The sequence below is a fragment of the Lissotriton helveticus genome, chromosome 1_1, assembly GCF_964261635.1.
Source record: "Lissotriton helveticus chromosome 1_1, aLisHel1.1, whole genome shotgun sequence".
Classification (NCBI taxonomy): Eukaryota; Metazoa; Chordata; class Amphibia; order Caudata; family Salamandridae; genus Lissotriton; species Lissotriton helveticus.
In genome coordinates, this window is record NC_136057.1 from 1780226702 (window position 1) to 1780252517 (window position 25816).

The following is a 25816-nucleotide window of genomic DNA, read 5'->3' on the forward strand; positions in this document are numbered from 1 at the left end:
TCCCCACTGCCTCTTGACGGGTACTGGTTCCCCGCGCCGAGTTCTCCCGCCGCCGCACCATCTACACCTGCGGCCGCTGTGTGGAGAAACTCGGTTTCCCAGGGGGCACTGCTTCGGCGCTCAGTGAGCGCGTCACCACCTTGCGCCTGGAGGCGCTACAAAGCTGGGGACCGCCCGACCAACTGGGCATCTTGCTGAATCCCTGCTGGGGAAACTGACCTTACGCCGGACCTCGGAGCAATCTTTGTGACTCCCCACTGCCTCTTGACGGGTACTGGTTCCCCGCGCCGAGTTCTCCCGCCGCCGCACCATCTACACCTGCGGCCGCTGTGTGGAGAAACTCAGTTTCCCAGGGGGCACTGCTTCGGCGCTCAGTGAGCGCGTCACCACCTTGCGCCTGGAGGCGCTACAAAGCTGGGGACCGCCCGACCAACTGGGCATCTTGCTGAATCCCTGCTGGGGAAACTGACCTTACGCCGGACCTCGGAGCAATCTTTGTGACTCCCCACTGCCTCTTGACGGGTACTGGTTCCCCGCGCCGAGTTCTCCCGCCGCCGCACCATCTACACCTGCGGCCGCTGTGTGGATAAACTCGGTTTCCCAGGGGGCACTGCTTCGGCGCTCAGTGAGCGCGTCACCACCTTGCGCCTGGAGGCGCTACAAAGCTGGGGACCGCCCGACCAACTGGGCATCTTGCTGAATCCCTGCTGGGGAAACTGACCTTACGCCGGACCTCGGAGCAATCTTTGTGACTCCCCACTGCCTCTTGACGGGTACTGGTTCCCCGCGCCGAGTTCTCCCGCCGCCGCACCATCTACACCTGCGGCCGCTGTGTGGAGAAACTCGGTTTCCCAGGGGGCACTGCTTCGGCGCTCAGTGAGCGCGTCACCACCTTGCGCCTGGAGGCGCTACAAAGCTGGGGACCGCCCGACCAACTGGGCATCTTGCTGAATCCCTGCTGGGGAAACTGACCTTACGCCGGACCTCGGAGCAATCTTTGTGACTCCCCACTGCCTCTTGACGGGTACTGGTTCCCCGCGCTGAGTTCTCCCGCCGCCGCACCATCTACACCTGCGGCCGCTGTGTGGAGAAACTCGGTTTCCCAGGGGGCACTGCTTCGGCGCTCAGTGAGCGCGTCACCACCTCGGCCTGGAGGCGCTACAAAGCTGGGGACCGCCCGACCAACTGGGCATCTTGCTGAATCCCTGCTGGGGAAACTGACCTTACGCACACAACAAACAATGAGAGTAGGGTCTGAGGGCGAGTTTACCGACCAACCAGGTACATGCCCCAAAATACAGTATTATCACAACAAAATACACCTGGGGGTCACAAAAAAGAGTCAAAACAGAGTGGATCACAACACCAATGCTACACAAAAGACACCAGTGAGGACATCATCCGTGTTAATGAAATGCAGGCCAAGTTGAGGCTCAAGAGCATATGGAGAAATAGTTCCCATCAGAAGCCACACTGTACCGCCCTCTTTCTCATCATTTGGATTCTCCTCACCCAGGAGACAGAACGGCTGGTCAGATGTTACCGTAACCGATATGTGTGAGATAAGGGGTGGTGTATATAGTACAAAAATTTTTTTTTAATTTTTTTAACGTGGCTACTATGAAGGCAGTGTTAAAGTGGTAAGAGTGTTAAGTGAGGGAAAAATATAAAATTAGGTGATCAGGTGGACAAACAACATTTATTAGTGTCTCCCAATCCCTAAGGTTTAAAAAGCAAGTGTAAGTGCGGGTTTTAAATAATCACCGTACTCAATAGTGGTCAACATGTTTCTGCATTGTATTGAACATAGTTTCGAAATGCATTCTTCAGGACCGGAAATATAAAAACACTGCTACTTAGATTAAAGAAATTAAGAACAAAATCACCTGACCTTCAGGTACATACTCAACCGTATACCAAATATGATGGTTGAGAGGCTTCACCCCACCTGGCTACAGCGCAGGTATGAGGAGCACCGCTCTGTCCGTCGATGTCTCCTGGCAGTCAACTGTACTGTCTGGGGGGGCCAAACTGACCTTACGCCGGACCTCGGAGCAATCTTTGTGACTCCCCACTGCCTCTTGACGGGTACTGGTTCCCCGCGCCGAGTTCTCCCGCCGCCGCACCATCTACACCTGCGGCCGCTGTGTGGAGAAACTTGGTTTCCCAGGGGGCACTGCTTCGGCGCTCAGTGAGCGCGTCACCACCTTGCGCCTGGAGGCGCTACAAAGCTGGGGACCGCCCGACCAACTGGGCATCTTGCTGAATCCCTGCTGGGGAAACTGACCTTACGCCGGACCTCGGAGCAATCTTTGTGACTCCCCACTGCCTCTTGACGGGTACTGGTTCCCCGCGCCGAGTTCTCCCGCCGCCGCACCATCTACACCTGCGGCCGCTGTGTGGATAAACTCGGTTTCCCAGGGGGCACTGCTTCGGCGCTCAGTGAGCGCATCACCACCTTGCGCCTGGAGGCGCTACAAAGCTGGGGACCGCCCGACCAACTGGGCATCTTGCTGAATCCCTGCTGGGGAAACTGACCTTACGCCGGACCTCGGAGCAATCTTTGTGACTCCCCACTGCCTCTTGACGGGTACTGGTTCCCCGCGCCGAGTTCTCCCGCCGCCGCACCATCTACACCTGCGGCCGCTGTGTGGATAAACTCGGTTTCCCAGGGGGCACTGCTTCGGCGCTCAGTGAGCGCGTCACCACCTTGCGCCTGGAGGCGCTACAAAGCTGGGGACCGCCCGACCAACTGGGCATCTTGCTGAATCCCTGCTGGGGAAACTGACCTTACGCCGGACCTCGGAGCAATCTTTGTGACTCCCCACTGCCTCTTGACGGGTACTGGTTCCCCGCGCCGAGTTCTCCCGCCGCCGCACCATCTACACCTGCGGCCGCTGTGTGGAGAAACTCGGTTTCCCAGGGGGCACTGCTTCGGCGCTCAGTGAGCGCGTCACCACCTTGCGCCTGGAGGCGCTACAAAGCTGGGGACCGCCCGACCAACTGGGCATCTTGCTGAATCCCTGCTGGGGAAACTGACCTTACGCCGGACCTCGGAGCAATCTTTGTGACTCCCCACTGCCTCTTGACGGGTACTGGTTCCCCGCGCTGAGTTCTCCCGCCGCCGCACCATCTACACCTGCGGCCGCTGTGTGGAGAAACTCGGTTTCCCAGGGGGCACTGCTTCGGCGCTCAGTGAGCGCGTCACCACCTTGCGCCTGGAGGCGCTACAAAGCTGGGGACCGCCCGACCAACTGGGCATCTTGCTGAATCCCTGCTGGGGAAACTGACCTTACGCACACAACAAACAATGAGAGTAGGGTCTGAGGGCGAGTTTACCGACCAACCAGGTACATGCCCCAAAATACAGTATTATCACAACAAAATACACCTGGGGGTCACAAAAAAGAGTCAAAACAGAGTGGATCACAACACCAATGCTACACAAAAGACACCAGTGAGGACATCATCCGTGTTAATGAAATGCAGGCCAAGTTGAGGCTCAAGAGCATATGGAGAAATAGTTCCCATCAGAAGCCACACTGTACCGCCCTCTTTCTCATCATTTGGATTCTCCTCACCCAGGAGACAGAACGGCCGGTCAGATGTTACCGTAACCGATATGTGTGAGATAAGGGGTGGTGTATATAGTACAAAAATTTTTTTTAAATTTTTTTAACGTGGCTACTATGAAGGCAGTGTTAAAGTGGTAAGAGTGTTAAGTGAGGGAAAAATATAAAATTAGGTGATCAGGTGGACAAACAACATTTATTAGTGTCTCCCAATCCCTAAGGTTTAAAAAGCAAGTGTAAGTGCGGGTTTTAAATAATCACCGTACTCAATAGTGGTCAACATGTTTCTGCATTGTATTGAACATAGTTTCGAAATGCATTCTTCAGGACCGGAAATATAAAAACACTGCTACTTAGATTAAAGAAATTAAGAACAAAATCACCTGACCTTCAGGTACATACTCAACCGTATACCAAATATGATGGTTGAGAGGCTTCACCCCACCTGGCTACAGCGCAGGTATGAGGAGCACCGCTCTGTCCGTCGATGTCTCCTGGCAGTCAACTGTACTGTCTGGGGGGGCCAAACTGACCTTACGCCGGACCTCGGAGCAATCTTTGTGACTCCCCACTGCCTCTTGACGGGTACTGGTTCCCCGCGCCGAGTTCTCCCGCCGCCGCACCATCTACACCTGCGGCCGCTGTGTGGAGAAACTTGGTTTCCCAGGGGGCACTGCTTCGGCGCTCAGTGAGCGCGTCACCACCTTGCGCCTGGAGGCGCTACAAAGCTGGGGACCGCCCGACCAACTGGGCATCTTGCTGAATCCCTGCTGGGGAAACTGACCTTACGCCGGACCTCGGAGCAATCTTTGTGACTCCCCACTGCCTCTTGACGGGTACTGGTTCCCCGCGCCGAGTTCTCCCGCCGCCGCACCATCTACACCTGCGGCCGCTGTGTGGAGAAACTCGGTTTCCCAGGGGGCACTGCTTCGGCGCTCAGTGAGCGCGTCACCACCTTGCGCCTGGAGGCGCTACAAAGCTCGGGACCGCCCGCAACGCGGGACGCGAGCGGGACGCCCGGACGAAGCCCGGACAAAGGGCGGGCCGTCTGAGGCCGTCCGAGGTTGGCCAAGGTTGGGTTGGGCCCGGTTTCTTGTTTGATGCGATATATACTTTGTTGCTGTTGCCAGTACATTTTGGATATTATTATTTTGTGCATCCAATTGTATCTGTTGTGCTTAGAGAAATATGCCTCCGAAAAAGCAAGTTACTCCTAATAACACTATTGACAACTATCTTGTACATGTTGTAGAAAGAATCAACAGTGATAGGAGATCTTCCTTGGGAATAGAATCACCTACCCAATTTCCCCTCATTGATATTGAGTTAGATGATCCTTTTGCGTTTCAGACAAATAGTAGTTCAAATGGTGAAATGCTTGATTCTGTTCCTGATACTATCATTATCCAGCCTAGTGGTATTGTCGCTGGTATTGAAGACATTAGTGTTAATGAAGCTTTAATAGAGATATCCACTAGTAATGAGTCCCCTATCTCCCCTGCAGCACCTATTTTAGTTCCAAGGATTAACGGGGAAAACCAAAAGGTTACGACAAAACGGGAGGGCTTAAGGTCAGCCAAGAATAAAGTAGCAAACCTTCCGAGGAAATTTTCTGAGGAAGAGGAGGCTGATCTGACTAGTGAGGCTTATGTTACACTTTCAAATGCTCAATTTAACAAGCTATTGTCACTGATGGAAACAAAAAACAAAGGTGTAGTTAAACCTCTGGTCAGTAAAATAGATAAGTTAACCTCTGAGGTTAACCGATTAGAAGGTTTATTAGAAAAAACCCTGGCCGAAGTAGGCAAACTCCCGGAAATTGTTTTTTCTAGGATTGAGTCTACTCTGAGCAAACCAGCCACTGTAGTTAATAGTGGATTTATCCCTACCCCTGTATCAAATCTTTCAATGGCACCCAAGATTAACTTCCCTGGTGATGCTCCTAATGTTCCGATTCCAGTGCCCGCTGTTGTTGACCCAATCACTGAGAAAGGGACGTTTGAGCTTGTAGTTGAAGCTTCCCCATTGGTTCTTGTCCTTGCTAATGTCCCTCCCTTGGCCCAAGGCGAACACGAAATAACATCTTCCTTAATAAATAAATCTTTATCATGGCTGACCAACAACATGGTAATTTCTCCATGGGGAAAGCAGCAACTCTCGGAAGAGCTCGTAAATGCGAGAAGGGTTCAGTGGATTGGGGACAGGGTCAAAAAATTCAAGGGGGAATGTGTTGTCCTTCACTTTTCTGACCCTGGGGTTTTGCCTAATATTTTGCCCAACATTTTACCACCACAGCGGAGATCAACTTCAATAGTTCCACTAACTCTGGACTTCTTTTACCCAAGGAAGGGAAGTGGTCCGAATTCAAGTATTTTGAGAACCAAATGGAACATTGTGACTAAGAGGGGGAGGAAGGATGTTGCCTCGGTGGACTGGGGCTTGGGGTTGGAAAATCGTTTCTCTGCATTATCAAACTTGAATGCTTGTGACTGACAACCACCTATTTGTAACTCTATGCCACTGATTGTCTGTGATGAAAGTATTATTGATGTGGCCAGCTACTTAACTAAAGATCGAACTAAGGGGTCCCCCTTTGAGGATCCAGTAGGCCTACCCAATGAAAACATTAATTGTAATAATATTGGTGGAAAGAGGATGCATGAGACTATTACAAGCCCTAGTTCTGTCACGATAACTAACACGGGGAGTCTTTTGTCTTGGAATGTGGCTGGACTATGTTCCAAGTTGGATTGTGCTGACTGGTTTGGATTTATTAACAAGTACGATCTTTGCATCTTCCAAGAGACTTGGGCGTTTGACCCCGTTTTTGCTTTGGGGTACATACATTTTTATGTTCCTGCTTCTAAGGGCCCTAAAGGGCGTCCGATGGGGGGTCTTACTATATGGATTAGGCAGTCTTTAAAAACTGTTGTAAAATGTGTGGAGGTTGACCAAAAAGATATCCAGCTCATCAGACTCACTAGCGATCTATCCATCTCTATAGATATTTATAACATCTACGCTAGAGGTGGAAATAAAGGTAAATCTGAGGTTCTCTTGAGTCTCTTTAATCTTTTAGAGATACACTCTGCAGGGAAAAACATCCTAATTGCAGGCGATTTAAATCGCACTTTTGAACCTCTCATCACTGGTGACTCCCCTCTTGGGGTAGAGGAAGATAAGCTATGGGAAATCCCCACATTAGACACTCCTCCGATAACTCGCTGGACGGCTGATATACTAGGCTTAAATGCAATGTGCCTGGAGTACGGGCTACGAGCCTTGAATGGTCGAACCAAGTCAGATCGCGTCCCTGCCATGACTTTTAACAACGGGCGAAACAAAAGTCGCATTGATTATGTCATCTGCAGCATATCTATATGGTCATCTGTTAGTGACATGGTGGTAACAGCAAGGCCAGAAAGCGACCATGACCCTTTATGTGTCTCTCATAATTGGTGGTCGTTTAAAGTAATAGCACCAACCCCATGTGACCAACTTTTGCTCCCGACGATCGTTCCAACTAACGATATGCGCAGGTTAAGGTGGTCAGGTGTTAGGACAGACCAGCAGGTCCTCGAAAAAATAGGAGCTGCGACAGACAAGGCAATTGCGGCCCTGGAGAGCGTAGCTGGGACCTCACAGGGATATGAAGACATAACTAAAGCACACACGACTCTCTTTAATGAAGTTAAAAGTTACTTCATAAAACCTGTACATAATAAGAGGGTCTGTCCATATAAAGCTGCAAAGTGGTATAATCATGACTGTAGGGCGGCAAGATCTAACCTAGGAGTTGCCATTAAGAGCAACAACCTGGGTGAGATCCGATCTGCTAGGAAGCACTATAAAAATTGTATTGCTAGGGCAAAAAGAGAATGGGACGAATCCCATTGGCAGAAGTTGAAATGTGCAAGTGATCGTAAACACTCTAGACTATTTTGGCACATTGTCAAATGGGGTCACGAAAGGACTCCAGAAGCACCCAATAACAATGTCTCCCATGATGCATGGGTCAAATTTTTTAGTGAACACTACTCTTCCGGGGCCCAATTCGGCAACAGTTCCTGTCCTACTTATCTTTTCGCTGTTGGTGACACCTTTGCTCAGAGTGAAGTGCTGCTTGCCTTGAAATCCGTTCACAGTGGCCGAGCACCGGGCATTGACGGAGTCCCCGCGGATGTTTTCTTAAATGACACCGATAGGTGGAGCAAATACATCTGCTTATTACTAAATCACATTGCCAGGGGTGCTGAAATTCCGGTATCCTGGCGGGGTGCTGTCATTATTCCGGTACACAAAAAGGGAGATCGTGCCCAACCTTGTAATTACCGCCCTATCAGCTTAATTGACACTGTTCAAAAGGTTGTAGGGCGTGTAATTATTAACAATTTGCTTGATAGGACATTCTGCTCCTCTGCCCAATCTCCTTTTCAGGCTGGGTTTCGTAGAGCAACCAGCACTCTGGATCAGGTCTTCCGTTTCCAATTGATCCAGTGGAGGACTGTGGTACTGGGTGGAGGTAGTCTTTACGCAGCCTTCGTTGACCTACGGGCTGCATTCGATCTGGTGCCTAGGGCAAAATTGTGGGAGGTGCTGGCAGCTTTGGGGGTCCCAATGACCCTGCTGACCTTGATCATAAGACTCCATGAGGGTACTTACGCTAAAATCCAATGGGGTGGCTATGGAAACGACACTGTCGATTTTCCTGTTGAGCGTGGGGTTCAACAGGGTTGTTCAATGGCACCAACATTGTTTACCCTTTTTATCAATGGCATTGTTTCCCGTATGCAATCTCAGGTTGTGGATGCTCCTTCTCTCGCAGGTGTAAAAATTCCTATTTTAATGTTCGCCGACGACCCCTTAATTTTATCGAAATCCCCAAGTGGCCTGCAAAAGGCACTGGTAATTTTTGACAAGTTTTGTAGTGACCATGGTTTGGAGGTAAACGCAGCTAAAACAAAACTCATGGTTTTTAACCCTTATAGAAATTTCAAATCTAAAATATCCATGAGTGGGCGTTACCTTGAAGTAGTAAATTCTTTTACTTACCTGGGGATTCTTATTTCTAATGATAATAGATGGAACCAACATTTAAACATTGCAGTATTAAGACATAAGCAATTGGCTGGTACCATCATCAAGGAGCACAGTAAATCATTGACCAAACCGATTAAACCTCCCTTGATCATATACGAGGCTAAGGCAATAGGGTCAGCATTGTATGGGGCTGAATTGTGGGGGCAAGAAAATCTCCAGGAGTTACAGATATTGGAAAATAACTTCCTTCGGAAACTTACAGGCACCCCACAGAGCAGTCCCCTTTTGCCTCTTAGATATGACCTTGGCAGGAAAGAAATCTCGGCAATGTGTAAACTTCGTCCGATATTATATTGGCGTAGAATCTGGACCACCCCTGAGTTGTCACATTATGCAGAAGGGTTTGCTGATGTTATCAAAGCGGACCGATTTAACAAAATTAGATGGTTTAAATCATTAAAATTAGCATTATGTGAACTAGGACTAAATGAACTGTGGTCCGATCCAGCCGGGTCATCTTTCCCATCTAAGCTACTTATAAAAAATCTTTTCTGGGAACGGGTTGAAAACAGGAGTTTGCTTAGTACTAACAATGGGTCTATGACTACTGCTTTCCTTGAAGTCAAGCTGTTTCCTACGTATGAAATGTACTGGGATTTTATAACGAAACCCATGGATAGGAAACTGTTTTTCCAAATGAGGGCTGGTTCTCTACCTCTACGCAACTTAACATCAAAGTGGAGAGATGGAGGTCCAGCTACTTGCCCAGTATGTGGGGAAGGAAAGGAAACGCTAGGTCATTTCTTGTTCTCCTGTCATGTATATTCCGTTCCCAGACGCGTTTGGTTGGCTCCCATGTGTAGAAATCTGGGTACTAAAAGTAGTATGGTAGCTTTGCGTATTGTAAAATCTACCTCCCTAACCTGGATTATAATAGCGACTGCAAAGTACTTGGGGTGGGCGTGGGTAATTAGGCAGAGATTGCTAGTAGGGTAACTACTCTCTGCTTACTCGAACAGAGACTGCTAGATTATCTATTCTCTGTTCTGTTCCCACGCGAGGTGTCTTTTTGGATGAATACATTTTATGAATTTTAGACTTTTAATAGTGATATTGGATTGTTTTTAAACCTGATTTTACTAAATGAATTTTGCACCTGTGATTGTATGAAGTATGCTGAAATGTATTGTATTTTTCTTTAATTTTCAATGTGCTTATGTTATATTCGATCTTGTAATTTAATTGCATTTTATTATGTGTTTGTATGTCTGCTTTTATGAGTAATACTCGAATAAAGCACTTTTGAATTTGAATTTGAATTTGTAAATGTCTACTTACTCCTCTCTGTTCTAAAGTCCTTTGATGAAATGTTTCTTCCCAAATATATATATTTTGTATAAGAAAAAAAATAAAGTCAAATTAAACTAATATTTTTTTTTTGATGAGAAGCAGTTTACTTTTCTTATTACACCACCTACGTTTCCAAAGCAAACCTTTTTCCAGTGTAGTAAATAACTCTAGTACCTCATTAAACCACAAGATGGCAGTGATTCTCCACAGAATATTTCACAGCCTTGCTCTCCTTGCAGTCAAAATCACAAATTTGACACGATCATGCTTTGTTTTCTCTCAACTCGTGTCAATTTCAGTCAGCTGGTGCACACTTTGCCACTTAGTCCCCCTGCAGTGCTATTCTTCTCCTTTATTGCATCAGAGATTGTCACAGAAGATAACTTCAATACATCAATGACACCACAAAGCACTCGTTTTCTCTGACACTTCTATGCAATGTCTTCCCCGCAGTCCCAATCCTCTCCTTAATCGCCTCACAACTCTGACAGAAGATAGCTTCAGCGCGTCAATATCACTTCTACTTGCTCGTTTTCTCTGTCACTTCCATGCGATCTCCGTCATTTTCACACAGCTAATGCTGGATACCTTAATGCAGACGTGTGGCAAATGCTTTCCTCACACTTTTTTATTTTTTTAAAGTACATGCGCTCTTCCGCGATGCCTACCGAGCCGACTATGTGGCAAACCTTCACTGCCATAATATGTTGTGCTTAATTTGAGGCTGCAGTACATGCGTTTACTCTCTCATGCTGTCTGAATTCTCAGGTGGCGAAGCGCTATTCACTCACTTCAAGAAGCGACAATACCTCTTTGATTTTCTCCGAACTGGTGACACGCACTCTGTCTTACCAGATGATCTTTCGCCTCACTGAAACTCCGATCCTTTCCACACGCTGATTCCTCGCTGTACGCCATGTCGCCTGCTGACTAAAGATCTAGTCTAGGAGCTGTCGTACGTCTTCTGTACAGTTATCTGTGCGCAATGCTTCCCTCCGAGCCCCTACTCACACGTTCCAGGTCGAACAACTGGGCCTCATTTGTATTAATTTGTTGCGGCGCTATTGGCGTTTCGCTGTGCAAAAGACAATATCCGCTCCCCTGAGAGTGGGCTTTATCGCCTCCCATAGAATAGCTGGTGAGTCCACCGTACCTGTGTTTAATCACAGATAGTCTGCAAGAGATGTATGGATATGAGCTCTATATTTATCGTTACGTAGCAGCCAAGGTGACAGGCGCCACCGAAACTGGGAGCGCCTGGGATCCAGAGATAAGAGAAGGAACACCGGGGAATGATCCTATAAGCCCCTGGGGAGAATGTCGGCCGCAATCAATCTATGGGTGTATGCCCCTGAGAGGAAAAGATAGTCTATGCGTGAAAAGGACTCATGAGCTCTAGAGAAATATGTGTACGCACACGTAGTGGGGTGTAGGGTCCTCCACGAGTCAACCCATCCCAGGCCCTGACCTAGGGATAGTAGTTTAGAGCAGTGGTTCCCAAACTTTTGACTCCTGAGGACCCCTATTGAGTCACTACTGGAAGCCGAGGACCCCCAAACAATTTGTACGATTTAAATTTCAAACATTAAAACAGTAGTTTGAAAAAAGAAAACACACTTGTGTACACCAAACAAATACTCGAATCTCTAAAGATCTTAATATTGTACATAGGAAGAATTAGCAAAATCGAAAACTTTTAATGGAATGGGTAGTGCTGCATCTCGGCGACTATCTTTTTAATATTTGGTTCTAATTCGCAGAATGAGGCTCCTGCCAGGACTAGACTGGAAATCCAATGCAGCCCTGGCAAATGTCAGGCCAGTCCCAGTACTAAGGGGCCGATTAGGATGGCGGACGGACTTTGCCTGCCCGCCATCCCTGTGGAAAACGGGACCGTCCGCCACGTGAGCGGCAGTCCCTCCATGCCAATTATGATGCGTCCGCCACACTGGCAGGAGCATCATACATTTTTAACATTGCGGCGGGCGGTTCTTTCAATGTTAAAAATGCAGGCATGCATTTGCATACACGCGGTGCCTGCCGCTTTGTGTATGCAAATGCAGGGTGGTACCACAGGTACCCCCCATGTCCACCCCTCTCGCCTTCACCATGGGGGCCCACAGGGGGCCCCCAAAGTAAAGACCACATGCCGTGGGCATCTGCATGAGGCCATCCTAATATGGCTGGCGGTGTCTGGAAGACACCGCCAGCCATATGAACCCTATTCCGCCCCAGCCACAAGGCGACCGGGGCGTAAAAGCGGCGGACGGTGTTTCCGTCTGCCGCTGTCCCATCCGCTATTGTAATATGGCAGGGGGGAAATAGGCGGTGGCGATCCGCCCGCCATCCTAATCGGCCCCTGAGTGCAGTGAGTGAGCCTGGCCACTGCAAAGCAAACTTTGAGGGGCGCCCCCACCAAGAAAATATGGGGGAAAATGGTGCATTTTGCAATACATTTGTCATTATATATTGAATTGTATTTGCTTTTAAGGCATAGTAAATGATAACCTCACTATGCACCAATAGAACAATCTTGTAGGCGCTCTTCTATGAATCCTCACTATCACTCCAACAAAAGTGCCTCTCTTCTCTCAATAGCCCCGCTGTCACATGTATTTCATTTGTTTTATAGCATCTCTCATACAAGTGTAGGTGTCAGAGCACTTTACATCACACACATACAGTGACAATAAATCGTACGTGTGTAAATCAGTGTATAGAAAATGTTTTGTTACATAAAGGGAACATTCACATGTCATCCATACAGGTGAGCATTTTTTCCAGAGTGCTTGGTCTGGAAAAGCACAAAATCTTGATTCAGAATGTAACATAGTGGTTAGTTTTTACTTTAATTATAACAATTTATTTCTACCCAAACCTTTTTGGCAATGTGAGAATTGTGAAATGCTGGGGGAAAAAGATAGCATACTAACGTGTACCATGCAGTTTGCATGCTGCTGTTTGATGGCAGGTCATAGCTGAAGGTGCTGGATTATGATTGTAACTGAGACTGCACAGTAACAAAAGAATCTCTGTGACAAAGCAGTTACCCACTGAGCTATGCACATAAACAACAGTTTTTCTTATATGCATGGTACACATTCTTTGCAGCAAGCATGTTAACCCTCTGAGCTATCTTAGATGAGTTAAACCTGCTACTGAACAAAACACGCATCTCTCCCCAGCAGGTACATTAATCACTCGAGTTATCTTGACACTTTAATTGTTGCCCAAAAACAACAGATTATTCAAGGAACTTTTAAGTGCTTTTTAAACTGCGGCTTGCGGACCCCCTGGGAATGTGTCACGGACCCCTGGGGGTCCGCGGACCACAGTTTGGGAAACACTGGTTTAGAGTACTGGGTCCCTTCTATTTGAGCCGTGGCACACCACCTATCTTGTGACGGGGATATAACATCGTTCCAATCTCCCCCAACCAGGGTCAACCCAGACGGAAGTGCAGCCCAGAGTGTCGTCAATTTTTCAACAAGGGACCATGAGGGGTGTGGGGGGCATAGACACTACCTAGACCAATGTGTTCCCCTTACAGTGTCCCATATAGCACAACAAATCTATCCGGAGGGTCCGACCACGTCCGACTGTGAACTACGGGGACACTGGGGTGTATAAGGATTGCAACCCTCCGGGAGCCTCTAGTGAATCCAGCGTGATAAGTATGTGCAAATCCAAACCTCCCCAAGCAAGGTGTCTTAGTACCCACTAAGTGAGTCTCCTGCAGGAAGAAAATGCTCGCTCTGTGACGCTTAGCTTGGCGCAGCACAGCTCCCCACTTCATCTGATCAAGCAGGCCGTTTGCATTCCAGCTAAGGACTTGGAGCTACCTACTCCCGACCCCATCTAAATCCTGTTGCATGACTGGCGGTGGAATATGAACACAGAAATGACGAATTAGGTGGCAGCGACAACCCCAGAATCATACACAGCAGAGCACACTGTGGCATTAACAAGCATTTGCAATGCAATAGGTCTCGCATTTGCAAGAGTTTTAGCTATTGGCAGTGAAAATGACAATGCCTTTATTTCTCAGTGTTGCAAACGAACACATAAATAAAAGGCATTGTCATTTACATTTCAAACTATAGCATTGCAAATGGTTTTTTTTGTAGGCACGGGAGATTAAGTGATTAAGTCGTTACCCAGCTCTAAAGTCGGCACCTTTGTCTAGATTTATTCTTCTTTCTGCCGGCGAGCTAGACAACGCTGGAAGTCAGTCGTGAGCTGTCTACATTTTGAGTCATCAAAAAGGCTCCTTCATTGGTGAATCACCATGTTATTTCTGGGGAGAGCATGCACAGTACTTTGCCAATGCTACGTTTTTCGCAATAAAGCGATTTACTGGTAAATGGTGAGGAGTGAATTTTCTTATTTTTAACTTATGTTAGTAACTAAGCACTGTTAGTTTAGAATTATGTTAGTTTGTATTTAATTTTAAAATGAAAGACCAAATGAAACTGTTATTTACGAGCCTCAGATGCCGAGTCCTGTAGAACGGCAACCAATAGAAAGTAAAAACGTTCTGTGTATCGGTAGCCTGCACTCAGGGGTCAACAGGAGAAGCGAAGGATGTGTGCCCGAATCGGCTCACATTTTTGCCAGCAACCAATGGGAGTCAACATAGAGTGAGCCAATCCGAGCCTGTGCAGCCGTGTCGCCACCCCCACCCCAGCTTCCTTCTCTAGACGCTAATCAGGATTAAAAAAAATCGAGCGGCTGGCACGATTGAAAGTAAAATAATGAAAAAAACAACGATTTGGACGAGTTGCGCTCAAGATGACGCGCGGACGCAAATTATTTAATGTGAAAGAAAAACACAGAGTTGGGCGAGCGGGCACGGCTCATGTTTTTACACGCAACCAATGGGAGTTAACATACAGTCAGCCAATTCTTTGCCAGTGCTGCAGGCATGTCGCCACCCCCACGCCCAACTTCCTTCTCTAGACGCTAATCAGGATTCATAAAAATTGAGCGGCTTGCATGATTGAAAGTTTTTTTAAAAAGTGAACTAGTTGAAAAGTCAAGGTGACATACCAGTATTTTATGAAACGAGGAGAAGCGACCGAAACATAAGTCACCGCACAGCGCTTTGTCTTTCACCGCACTTACTGTGTGCTAAATGAGTGAGCAACAGAGTTTGTTCTTTAATCCCCTGTAAGGCAGGCTGAGTGTAATTTACACAGAGGGCTGCGTTCCCACTAGCACACGAGAAAGGAAATAACAGACAATGGCCTCCGGGCCTCGCGCCAAATTAACCAAGCGCAGCCGCTAAAGTCAGTGGGCCGCGCTCCAAATCAATTAAATAAACCTATAAATTGCAGAAAATGAATAGGAGGAGGTAGGTGTAATTATTATAGTGAGTTAATACAAGTGAAAACAAGCATTGAAAATGCAATAGGTCTCGCAATAGAAGAGTTTGACATTTTTCGTTTTGCAAATGGATGAGTGGCGTTGCGTGGATGAGTGGCGTTGCGTGGATGAGTGGCGTTGCGTGGGTGAGTGGCGTTGCGTGGGTGAGTGGCGTTGCGTGGGTGAGTGGCGTTGCGTGGGTGAGCGGCGTTGCGTGGATGAGTGGCGTTGCGTGGATGAGTGGCGTTGCGTGGCTGAGTGGCGTTGCGTGGCTGAGTGGCGTTGCGTGGCTGAGTGGCGTTGCGTGGCTGAGTGGCGTTGCGTGGGTGAGTGGCGTTGCGTGGCTGAGTGGCGTTGCGTGGCTGAGTGGCGTTGCGTGGGTGAGTGGCGTTGCGTGGGTGAGTGGCGTTGCATGTGTGTGTGGCGTTGCGTGTGTGGCGTTGCATGTGTGAGTGGCGTTGCATGTGTGTGTGGCGTTGCATGTGTGTGTGGCGTTGCGTGTGTGTGTGGCGTTGCGTGTGTGAGTGGCGTTGCGTGTGTGAGTGGCGTTGCGTGTGTGAGTGGCGTTGCGTGTGTGAGTGGCGTTGCGTGTGTGAGTGGCGTTGTGTGTGAGTGGCGTTGCGTGTGTGAGTGGTGTTGCGTGGCTGAGTGGCGTTGCGTGGCTGAGTGGCGTTGCGTGGGTGAGTGGCGTTGCGTGGGTGAGTGGCGTTGCGTGGGTGAGTGGCGTTGCGTGGGTGAGTGGCGTTGCGTTGTTGAGTGGCGTTGCGTGTGTGAGTGGCGTTGCATGTGTGAGTGGCGTTGCATGTGTGAGTGGCGTTGCATGTGTGAGTGGCGTTGCATGTGTGTGTGGCGTTGCATGTGTGTGTGGCGTTGCATGTGTGTGTGGCATTGCATGTGTGTGTGGCGTTGCGTGTGTGTGTGGCGTTGCGTGTGTGAGTGGCGTTGCATGTGTGAGTGGCGTTGCGTGTGTGAGTGGCGTTGCGTGTGTGAGTGGCGTTGCGTGGCTGAGTGGCGTTGCGTGGCTGAGTGGCGTTGCGTGGCTGAGTGGCGTTGCGTGGCTGAGTGGCGCTGCGTGGCTGAGTGGCGTTGCGTGGCTGAGTGGCGTTGCGTGGCTGAGTGGCGTTGCGTGGGTGAGTGGCGTTGCGTGGGTGAGTGGCGTTGCGTGGTTGAGTGGCGTTGCGTGGTTGAGTGGCGTTGCATGTGTGAGTGGCGTTGCATGTGTGAGTGGCGTTGCATGTGTGAGTGGCGTTGCGTGTGTGAGTGGCGTTGCGTGTGTGTGTGGCGTTGCGTGTGTGTGTGGCATTGCGTGTGTGTGTGGCGTTGCGTGTGTGTGTGGCGTTGCGTGTGTGAGTGGCGTTGCGTGTGTGAGTGGCGTTGCGTGTGTGAGTGGCGTTGCGTGTGTGAGTGGCGTTGCGTGGGTGAGTGGCGTTGCGTGGCTGAGTGGCGTTGCGTGGGTGAGTGGCGTTGCGTGGGTGAGTGGCGTTGCGTGGTTGAGTGGCGTTGCGTGTGTGAGTGGCGTTGCATGTGTGAGTGGCGTTGCATGTGTGAGTGGCGTTGCATGTGTGAGTGGCGTTGCATGTGTGTGTGGCGTTGCGTGTGTGTGTGGCGTTGCGTGTGTGTGTGGCGTTGCGTGTGTGTGTGGCGTTGCGTGTGTGTGTGGCGTTGCGTGTGTGAGTGGCGTTGCGTGTGTGAGTGGCGTTGCGTGGGTGAGTGGCGTTGCGTGGGTGAGTGGCGTTGCGTGGGTGAGTGGCGTTGCGTGGGTGAGTGGCGTTGCGTGGGTGAGTGGATGGTTAGCTGTTGCTTATGCGACGTATAGCACTTAATACTAAAGTAGGCAGACTTTCTTAGCCTTTGTGAGAATAATAGCAAAATAAAAATAAAAACCAGATCAAGTCAAGGACGCAAACGGCACCATGCTATTGTTTATTTACTCAGATGATTTGCATAAAAATGTAACTTGTGAGCACGTTTCTCTAACTCTCCAATAATCCCATTACAACACTTTGCACAAATGAGATTGGGACTCATCCTTCCGAAGTCGAGAAAAATGTGCAACGCTGTGTTGTAGTTAATTTTTTTAATTAACAAAATGCAAATAATGTGGAGAGATTTCAAGTGATTCAGGAATGGGCGCCCGTGTAAAGAGAAAGTACGGCCGGCCTGGGCGGTGATGGTGACCAATTGATGGCACTTAAGACAACTTAACGAAAATTTCTGGAAAGGTAGAGAAGAATTGAAAACTTTAACAAGCAGTGAGACATACAGCTTATATTTTGGATGCACTCTGTTAAAACGCAGCAAATTATTTGAAAAGCGCAGTAAACATAGCGCAGCAACATGTACATGTTGATACAGTCTTATGTCCGGTAAAATATCAACATTAACCTTGCCTCATGTGTGGCTGATAGAGACGCCGTCGGGCATGTGGAATTTCTTTGGCAGCGGAGACCTACATGATAAATTAAAGTATCCGATCCACTACTGAGCATAATGCCGAATGAAGCAAGCATCGCGTAAAAGTATTGTGAGCACGTTTCTCTAACTCTCCAATAATCCCATTACAACACTTTGTACAAATGAGATTGGGACTCATCCTTCCGAAGTCGAGAAAAATGTGCAACGCTGTGTTGTAGTTAATTTGTTTAATTAACAAAATGCAAATAATGTGGAGAGATTTCAAGTGATTCAGGAATGGGCGCCCTTGTAAAGAGAAAGTACGGCCGGCCTGGGCAGTGATAGGGGAGGAGGGAGGAGAAATGCGAGTCACGGCAGCAGCAGCCTTTGATGTGCCTGCCGGCCGGCCGTGAATAATTAGGAGGTGAGAAATGCGCTCGGAGGGCTGCCTTTGATGTGGTAATGCGAGGCAGGCAGGCAGGCGGCTGGTGGCATTGTGCACGCGCTTTTTAGGGCTTGCGCAAGCGCAATGACCTAAAAAGCACATGCACTTGAAGGAATCGCCAGTGGAATCGCCAGTGGTGGTTAAACACTGGATAAGCCCCTATAGAGCTTCGCCAGCTATGCGCTGAAGCGCATCAGCAGGCGAGCCCTAAGCGGCTGGTGGCATTGTGCACGCGCTTTTTAGGGCTTGCGCAAGCGCAATGACCTAAAAAGCACATGCACTTGAAGGAATCGCCAGTGGAATCGCCAGTGGTGGTTAAACACTGGATAAGCCCCTATAGAGCTTCGCCAGCTATGCGCTGAAGCGCATCAGCAGGCGAGCCCTAAAAATGGAGTGGAGGAGGTTAGATATTGTTAGACAGCAAGGAGAGGTTACAACAGAATGAGAAATTGTGAGTTATGGGAGTAGGATGAGTAGATTGGTTAGAAAGGGTTTGATATTGAAGTCATCGTTATTTAGAAGAAGAGTTTATGATTTGTAAGGAATGGGATGGTTAGTTTACTGAAGTTTAGTAAAGAGTAAGGCAGCAGGCATGTAAAAGGGTAGGGTTAATTCGGAGGCACTAAGGGAGGCAAAGAATGGCTGTAAGAAGAGTATTAATGAAATAGAGGGGCAGGAGAGACAATAATCCCCATCTATAAATCACGTTATTTTCATGGTGAGTTTTTTTTATTTGCATAACACCTGGACTGTCCCAACTCGGCTCACCTCACCTTACCCTTTCTTATCTCTACAGATGCTCTCACGAGCAAAGCCTGCTGTGGGCGCGGACCTGCAGCAGAGCGACCGTCGCAAGAAAAAGGGACGCAAGATTCCCAAATTGGAAGAGCTGTTGGTTCAACGGGACTTCACTGGAGCCATCACTTTGTTGGAGGTGAGGAAGTCAACACTTATTGCATGTGTTAGGATTGGTACAGGTGACCTCTTTTGAGCTTTAGTGGTTGGTGCTATGTGTTGGGAACTCCATAGGGTGGTCACGTCGGTTTAAGAGGAGCTCTTGTGTACTTCATTCTGCTTCATGTTGCTATGGGGAGGATTTCAGACATTTTCTTTTTCGTGAAATAAAAAAACATTTTTTTCAATAAATTGGGGTCCATTAACTCATAATGCAGTGTGTCCGATATATCTGTACCCACATGCCTTTCTGTATGCAAGGAATGAATCTCAAATGCATCCAAGGCGAAGGCACCTCTTCAACAGAGCTCCAGAATGTGATTGCAGCTGGAAAATGTTAATTTTGTGTGTCACAATTCACTGCATGTTTAGTATTTGGATTTTCACACAACATTCAGAACTTGGGGGGTCCAAGTGTTGGACAAAAGCAGGAAGATTGAAAGAGGGTGGATGGGGACAGTATACATTGTACATTTACTTGAGCACTACCTAAAAATAGCGCTGAGCAATATGTATGTGTGCTTTTCGCATTACTTGCTCTAGGACAGATGCCCAATATTTTAAGTCCACCTTTATAAACTGATTGTTTGAGACACAGCTTCTCCTATGAGGCGTTCCCAGCTGCCCCACCTGGCAATCTGTTCACATAAGTCAGTTAAATAATGAAGTTGGAGCAGCCAAAGCATCTGCCCTCTCAGTCCCATCAGTCTTATAAACAGGTAGTCCTTTCTCAGGACGTTATTGGAGAGCAGGCACCGAGCACATTAAGGGCTTAGAAAACAAATCTGTAAAGCCTGAGCGTGACTGTCTCACCCTACTTCCAGGCTCTGCTCCCCCTGTCGCCTCGAAACCATAGATGCCAGTCTCATATGCAGATTTGTTTTTTTCAGCAAGCTTTTTCTTTTCTTCCCCACAGGTAGCTGATAGTTTCTCCCTCCTTGCCCCAATTTTCTGATGCTTTAAATGATGGCATTGGTGACATACTAATATGAAACACTCTACCACACAAGGTACTCACAGAAATCTGCAGTTTTTTCTCATGGACACCTTGTTGTCTTCAACTGGATTTGCTGTTATTTTTCCATAGTGTCCCTGGGTAACTGCTGAATAGCTCACAGTGCAGGTGCTCTGATCCCTTAAAAATGGTAACACTGGTTTAATTCTAATGGCATGATTGATTGTTCAATAAGGCCACAGTAATATGGTGCAGGAAAATGCTTTAGTTGGATAAAGGCCAGATATCCCAAGTAGGCTGAAGTGTGACTTTCCACTGTCCATATGAGTGAAGTTAAAAACAAGGTTCCTGGACTACCATTGCAGCCCAGAATTGCTGTGCCCAGAAACTGCAAGCAATAAACAACAAGATGATTGTTGGGCTGGTCAAATTAATTTCAGCCGCTGGAAATCACTGAGGACCCCTTTTCAGTCCATCGTTTTTTTGCCCACCATTCACAGTAGACAAAGGCCTGCCTTCTGCAAATCCGTGCTGACTCTGCTCCTCATTCGAGCAGTCCATCCCAACTGCGATGTGTGGCCCCCTTCATACCGTAGGCAACTACAGAGGGTTTTGCCCATTTACTTATACCCATGTCTAATCAGAAGTGGCACACTGGACAAAAAATGATGGATTGGGATGTGGCCTAAGTAATTACTAGTGGCTGAGATTAGTTCAGGCATTCATTCCATTCATTACTTTTTTGTATTACTCATTGCGACACCCTAAGTGCAACGGATATGCCTGGGTCCTGTGTTCACTGCGCCACTGTAACCAAGCTACACCCAACTAAGGATTCCCAACCAGACCAAACCCGGTCTTGGGGTGCTTGGGTTCTAGTACAGAGAGGACTTGGTATGGCAATATGGGCTGGACTGTTCCTGTTAGAGCAAGACCAAGGCGACTTGCATATGGCTGGGTCTATTGTGAGGTGGCACAGTGGGCAAAAAACGATTGATTGGGATTGCTACCTAAGTAGTTACAGGTGGCTGAGATGGTAGAGCACCTTCACCCTGCATCCGTGACCCCGCATACTGTGACTACGCGGTTGTTACAACGACCGCGTTGTGACAACGCATACCATTACTCCGCAAGTCGTTACAACGACTTGCGGAGGGGGGAGAAGGTGTTGGATTTAAAATCCAACATCTTCCCTAGTGTCCGCACAGACTGGAGTTGGAATAATTAATTTAACTATTCCAACATCCAGCGCCCCCCCTCCGCAAGTCGTTGTAACGACTTGCGGAGTAATGGTATGCATTGTCACAACGCGGACGTTGTTACGACTATGTTGTGACAGCATGCAGAATAATGACATGCGGAGAGAAGAGGCATATTCGGCTGAGATTAGTTAAAGCATTCAATGTATCACTTTTTTCTATTCCTCAGAAAGTGTGAGCATTACAAGTCAAAGTAAACCGTTCTGACATTCTTTCAACATTAGCCTGCCTTTGCTCCTGCTTTGGAAGAGAGAAAGGCACCCTTGGAGTAGAATAAAGTGGGCATGCTGGCTTATGAGGAGAACAAGAGAAGAAAAGACCAGAAGGCAATGTGGTCCTCAGACACCAGCATTTATGGTGGCAGCAATAGTCTGTGAAGTACCAGGGTCGGGCAAGTCAAAGACTCACGTACCAGAGGAAGTTGTGCCTGGCCATGTGCCAGGAGATGTTTAGGGATGTGATTCTTTCTTTTGAATTGGCATTGGTAGTGCATGAGGCAGAACACTGAGAAACAATACATCTAGGGATGATATATACACGGGGGATGGGCACAGTTATTTCCCTAGATTTGAAAGATCATAGCAATGCACTCATATGAAAGGAACTCTGAAGAGGGGTTTGGGCTGATCCATGAGAAGTATTCTAGGCAATTCAGGAGCACAGCCAAAGAGTCTCAGTAGTCATGGGAGGATTATGTGTATGCCTCATCAGTCACAGGAGGCAAGGTCAAGGGCAGCAAAGTATCAACATGTAATAGACTTATGATCTGATTTTAAAGGAGCACATACTAAATAATGTTTTACCGAGTTGCACCAGTAGCTAGTAAATACCAAGATAATTGACCTCTAAGAGTATGGATGGGAGGCCACTTGTCTAGGAAGACACAGGGGGAAGAACACAAGTAGGGTGGACACAGGCCAATAGCTGAAAATAAAAATTAGCCCCCCACCACCAAAGGACCCCTAAGTACAAAGAAGGTATGAGGTCCTACACCACTTCACAGAGAATGGAGAGAGCGCACCGAGGTGTGTGCAATGGTGAGAAGAGCTTGTGCTTTGACTGCCACCAGCCAGGACTAAAAGAGGAGACTTCAGGAACCCAAGAAGGCCAATTAAAAGGCAGCCTGCAGAGATTTTAAGCGTGGAGCCGGGGAGGTCTGTTTCAGCAGAGAAAAGCAGAGTACACGCTAGTGTCCCTTACTTGGAAGGTGGACTCTAGCGGTAAGGGGTGGGTCTTGTGGATGCTGGACAGTCCTTTGAGGAGGCTTCAGTGAACATGGTCCCTGTATCTGAACTCTGGGATACCTGTGTGAGCTAGACTGTGGAAGTGAATAACTGTCTTGTGGCCCATGTCAATTTAGACTACAGGGGTTGTTTCCCAGAGGAGGGTAGCTGTGTGTCCACGCTTACTTATAGACTGCATTCAGGGCACTGTGTGGGAACAGCCAGGGAGTGACCCTGCCAGTGTGAGCACCAACTTGATCCACTGGAGGTCTATCAGGGTATTGACTCTGAGGATAGTGTTCATGTGACCCAGAGAAGAGGAAGGGGTAGGAGGCAGGTGTAGCCTGCCCTACTAAAAACCAGTAGGCTAGGGCTTCAACAGAGCAAAGCAACAAGACTGGCTCAGGGAGGCCACATCTGCCTGCGGGTGCTGATGTGCTCTTAGAGAGACTGTTGATAGGAAACCTGAATCAGGCAGACCCTTGCAAAGCACAGTGTGTGCCATCCTTCATAGGGACTGTGTGTCCAGGCTGGAAGTTTTGGATTGCCTGGCAACAGGTGCTTAATTTCAGGTTACAAACCTGGAGCTGAAATACTAGTTGTACAAAGTCAGAGATGCAGCTGAAAGTAGGCTGTCTGTCACTTGAGGTTGCTACCCCCTCTCTGAGAGCATTCAGGTTCTTGAGAAGCCTCAGAAAAGTCCCTTAGGAAGTGGAGTAAGGACAAGAGAGTGGCGTGCTTTTTCCTCAGAGAACATTTCAGAGATTTCTGTGAACTATCTAGACCATGGACAGCTGTGCCAGATCCTGAAATCTCAGAGGAGAGACAGGATGGAGTACAATGGGTGGACAAATTAGGGAGTGACAGCTAGAGGATGGTGCTGATATGAACTGTCATTCCTCAGGCCACTGCAGCTGCAGTGTCTGAACGTACCCTGAAGGTTGTGGAGACTACATCTGGGCTTAGTCAAGGGTCTTAGGGTATGTCCTTGGCATACAGTGATATCCAAAGGAAGGTTGAGAGAACCACTTAATTAAGTGCAAGGTTTTCCTGGGAAACTAATATACAAGATCCCTGTATGGGCTCGAGGTGGTGAGCCAAAAAATTAGCCATTTAGGCAATTGAAGCCCTGTGCCTGACTCTGGCTTGAGATGCATGGTACTGGGAAAGGTGATTCACCAAGCAGTGCTTAGCTAAGGCACGCCTAAGTAGCCTCTTTTAGGCCTAAGGTCAAAGTGCTTAATGTGTGAAAGTGAGACAGGCTAAATATTAAAAGTGACATGCCTCTGTAGTGACAAGATTAAAAGTGCTACTCTGCTGTGTAGCTGGAGCAGAGTTTCACTTTTTGTAAAAGCCTACATCTGAATAAGTCTGCTTTTGTTTTAGGACAGTTTAGGGAAACTCTACAGAGACCATCAGGCACACTGTTGGAGTATTTCACAAAAATCTAGTTCTGCTGTGAATATATTTTTGGGTAATTCCACTCCATATGAGACTTTATCAAATGTTTTTGTTTCTGCTGGAGCCATGACAGCTTCATGAATTGATCCTACCCAGCTGCACCTCTCCTGCAGAGACTGCAAGCAGGCTTTTTCTTTTCAGCTCTGAGGATAAGTAGAAAAACCATGGAAGTTAAATGGTACCAGAAGGAACCTTGGATGGTTTATACTAAAACAGATGTATAAAGTTTACATGTCTTTGATGTGGACTTGGCCTCCACCAAGTTGGCTTCTAATACTCGAGGTAGTGTGTCAGATGAGTACATGCTCAATTTAGATAGGGTTGAAAACGCATATACAGAGGTAGAGGCACATCCTTTTAACAGACTCGCATGTGGACAGATTGGTGGAGCACCTACATTGAAAGTAGCATTTTGCCATCTTGGAAAAGCCCTCAAATGGTGCCTCTTGGGATTGTTTTTACCTAAAGTTGAGAGGGGGCATAGATGTTCATAGGCTCACCATCAAACAATGGGGCTCAAAGCAGTCTGAAAACAGCTGGATGAAAAGGACTGGGGCCTGGCAATTGTTCTTGGAGCGCTTCTCAAGCGTGAGACCAGCTGACCTGCTGTCATCCTGTGGTCATAACGGAAGAGACATGGCACCTTTGGAAAAAAAGACTCACAAATCCAGTGGAACTGGACTCTCGACTATGGCACTACGTAAACGTGTCCCTGAGAAGGACTCGGCCGTCCTAAGGAAGCAGTGGTAAAACTTTGTCTCCCCATTGGATCTGTGGCTGGAGTTTCCCAGCAGAGGCTTTCACACATACGTCGGTTGACCCGATCTCACATATGGCAGTCAACCACCACCACAAATGTTCATCTTTTTTTAGACAATATTTCCTCACTTCACATGTCTGTGTTTTTGGACCTTTCCTGTTCAATAAGACCACCTACCCTTTTCATCAGTAAAAGTATTGGAATGGAGTATGGTAGGGCATTTAATGTTACATGTTTCATTTCTCCATTTCTCTATATTTTTTCCTTCCTATTGTAAGTCTGTATCTCCTGTTGGAACCAGGGCTACCGGCCCATCTAGGGTAGCACGGCACAGAGCGAAGACATTCAATCCAAAAGGCAACTGTCGTGCTTGTGTATCACTCCTTACAACACCTAAGTGCAAACCCACCAAAAATGACACCACACCATCTGAGTTGTTTAGTAAAAATATTGAAGCTTTATCTCTTTATATTGTGAAGGACGAATGAGGATTTCAATATTCAGCAAATTGTTCTTGGTCATTCCTTTCAAAAGTTAAATACAGTATCTGGTCAGTACATCATATCACTTATGGCAGACCAAACGCCCAAATCTTAAATACTTTCAGCTTGAGCTACAGTAGACAATATTCTCTGAATGGTTTAACTGTAACTGGGTATTATTTTTCTGATCAAGAAGGTACAGTGACTAATAGCATAACAAATATGTGCAACTGTTAAGCATAAAAGATTAATGACATTCCATGTCAGCAGGGTGTTCCTTTCTTCTCATTCTGAATTAATCTGGAGAAGACATTTATTCTAGAGTCACCAATAGGTTGAGTTAGAGTGCACTGTCTCTTTACCCCTGGGCAAGAAATATGCTTAAGCTGGATCTAACTCCGGGGGAGTCTGAAGTTTATTATCCACTCCCACAAATCTAGTTAGTCACTTTAAGTTCATCAAGTGAATTCCTCTGGTCCTGGTTTCTGTCACATTCCCCACTCCTTGGCAGACCCCCTCTCCCTGCACAGTTTCACCTTTTTCCTTCTCCACCCTTC

General features: G+C 47.6%; 1 protein-coding gene across 4 annotated transcripts in view; it reads left to right on the plus strand.

Annotated features, from left to right (window-relative positions):
- Positions 1-25816, plus strand: part of IFT56 (intraflagellar transport 56) — a 357694-nt gene that overhangs the window by 37171 nt on the left and 294707 nt on the right. For all 4 annotated transcript variants that reach the window (XR_013594114.1, XM_078640297.1, XM_078640309.1 and 1 more), the window contains exon 2: positions 18962-19099. Coding sequence is in view for 3 of the 4 variants with exons in the window: in XM_078640297.1 (XP_078496423.1) it covers positions 18962-19099 (138 nt within the window). In the remaining variant the exon portion in view is untranslated. The remainder of the gene's footprint in view (positions 1-18961; positions 19100-25816) is intronic.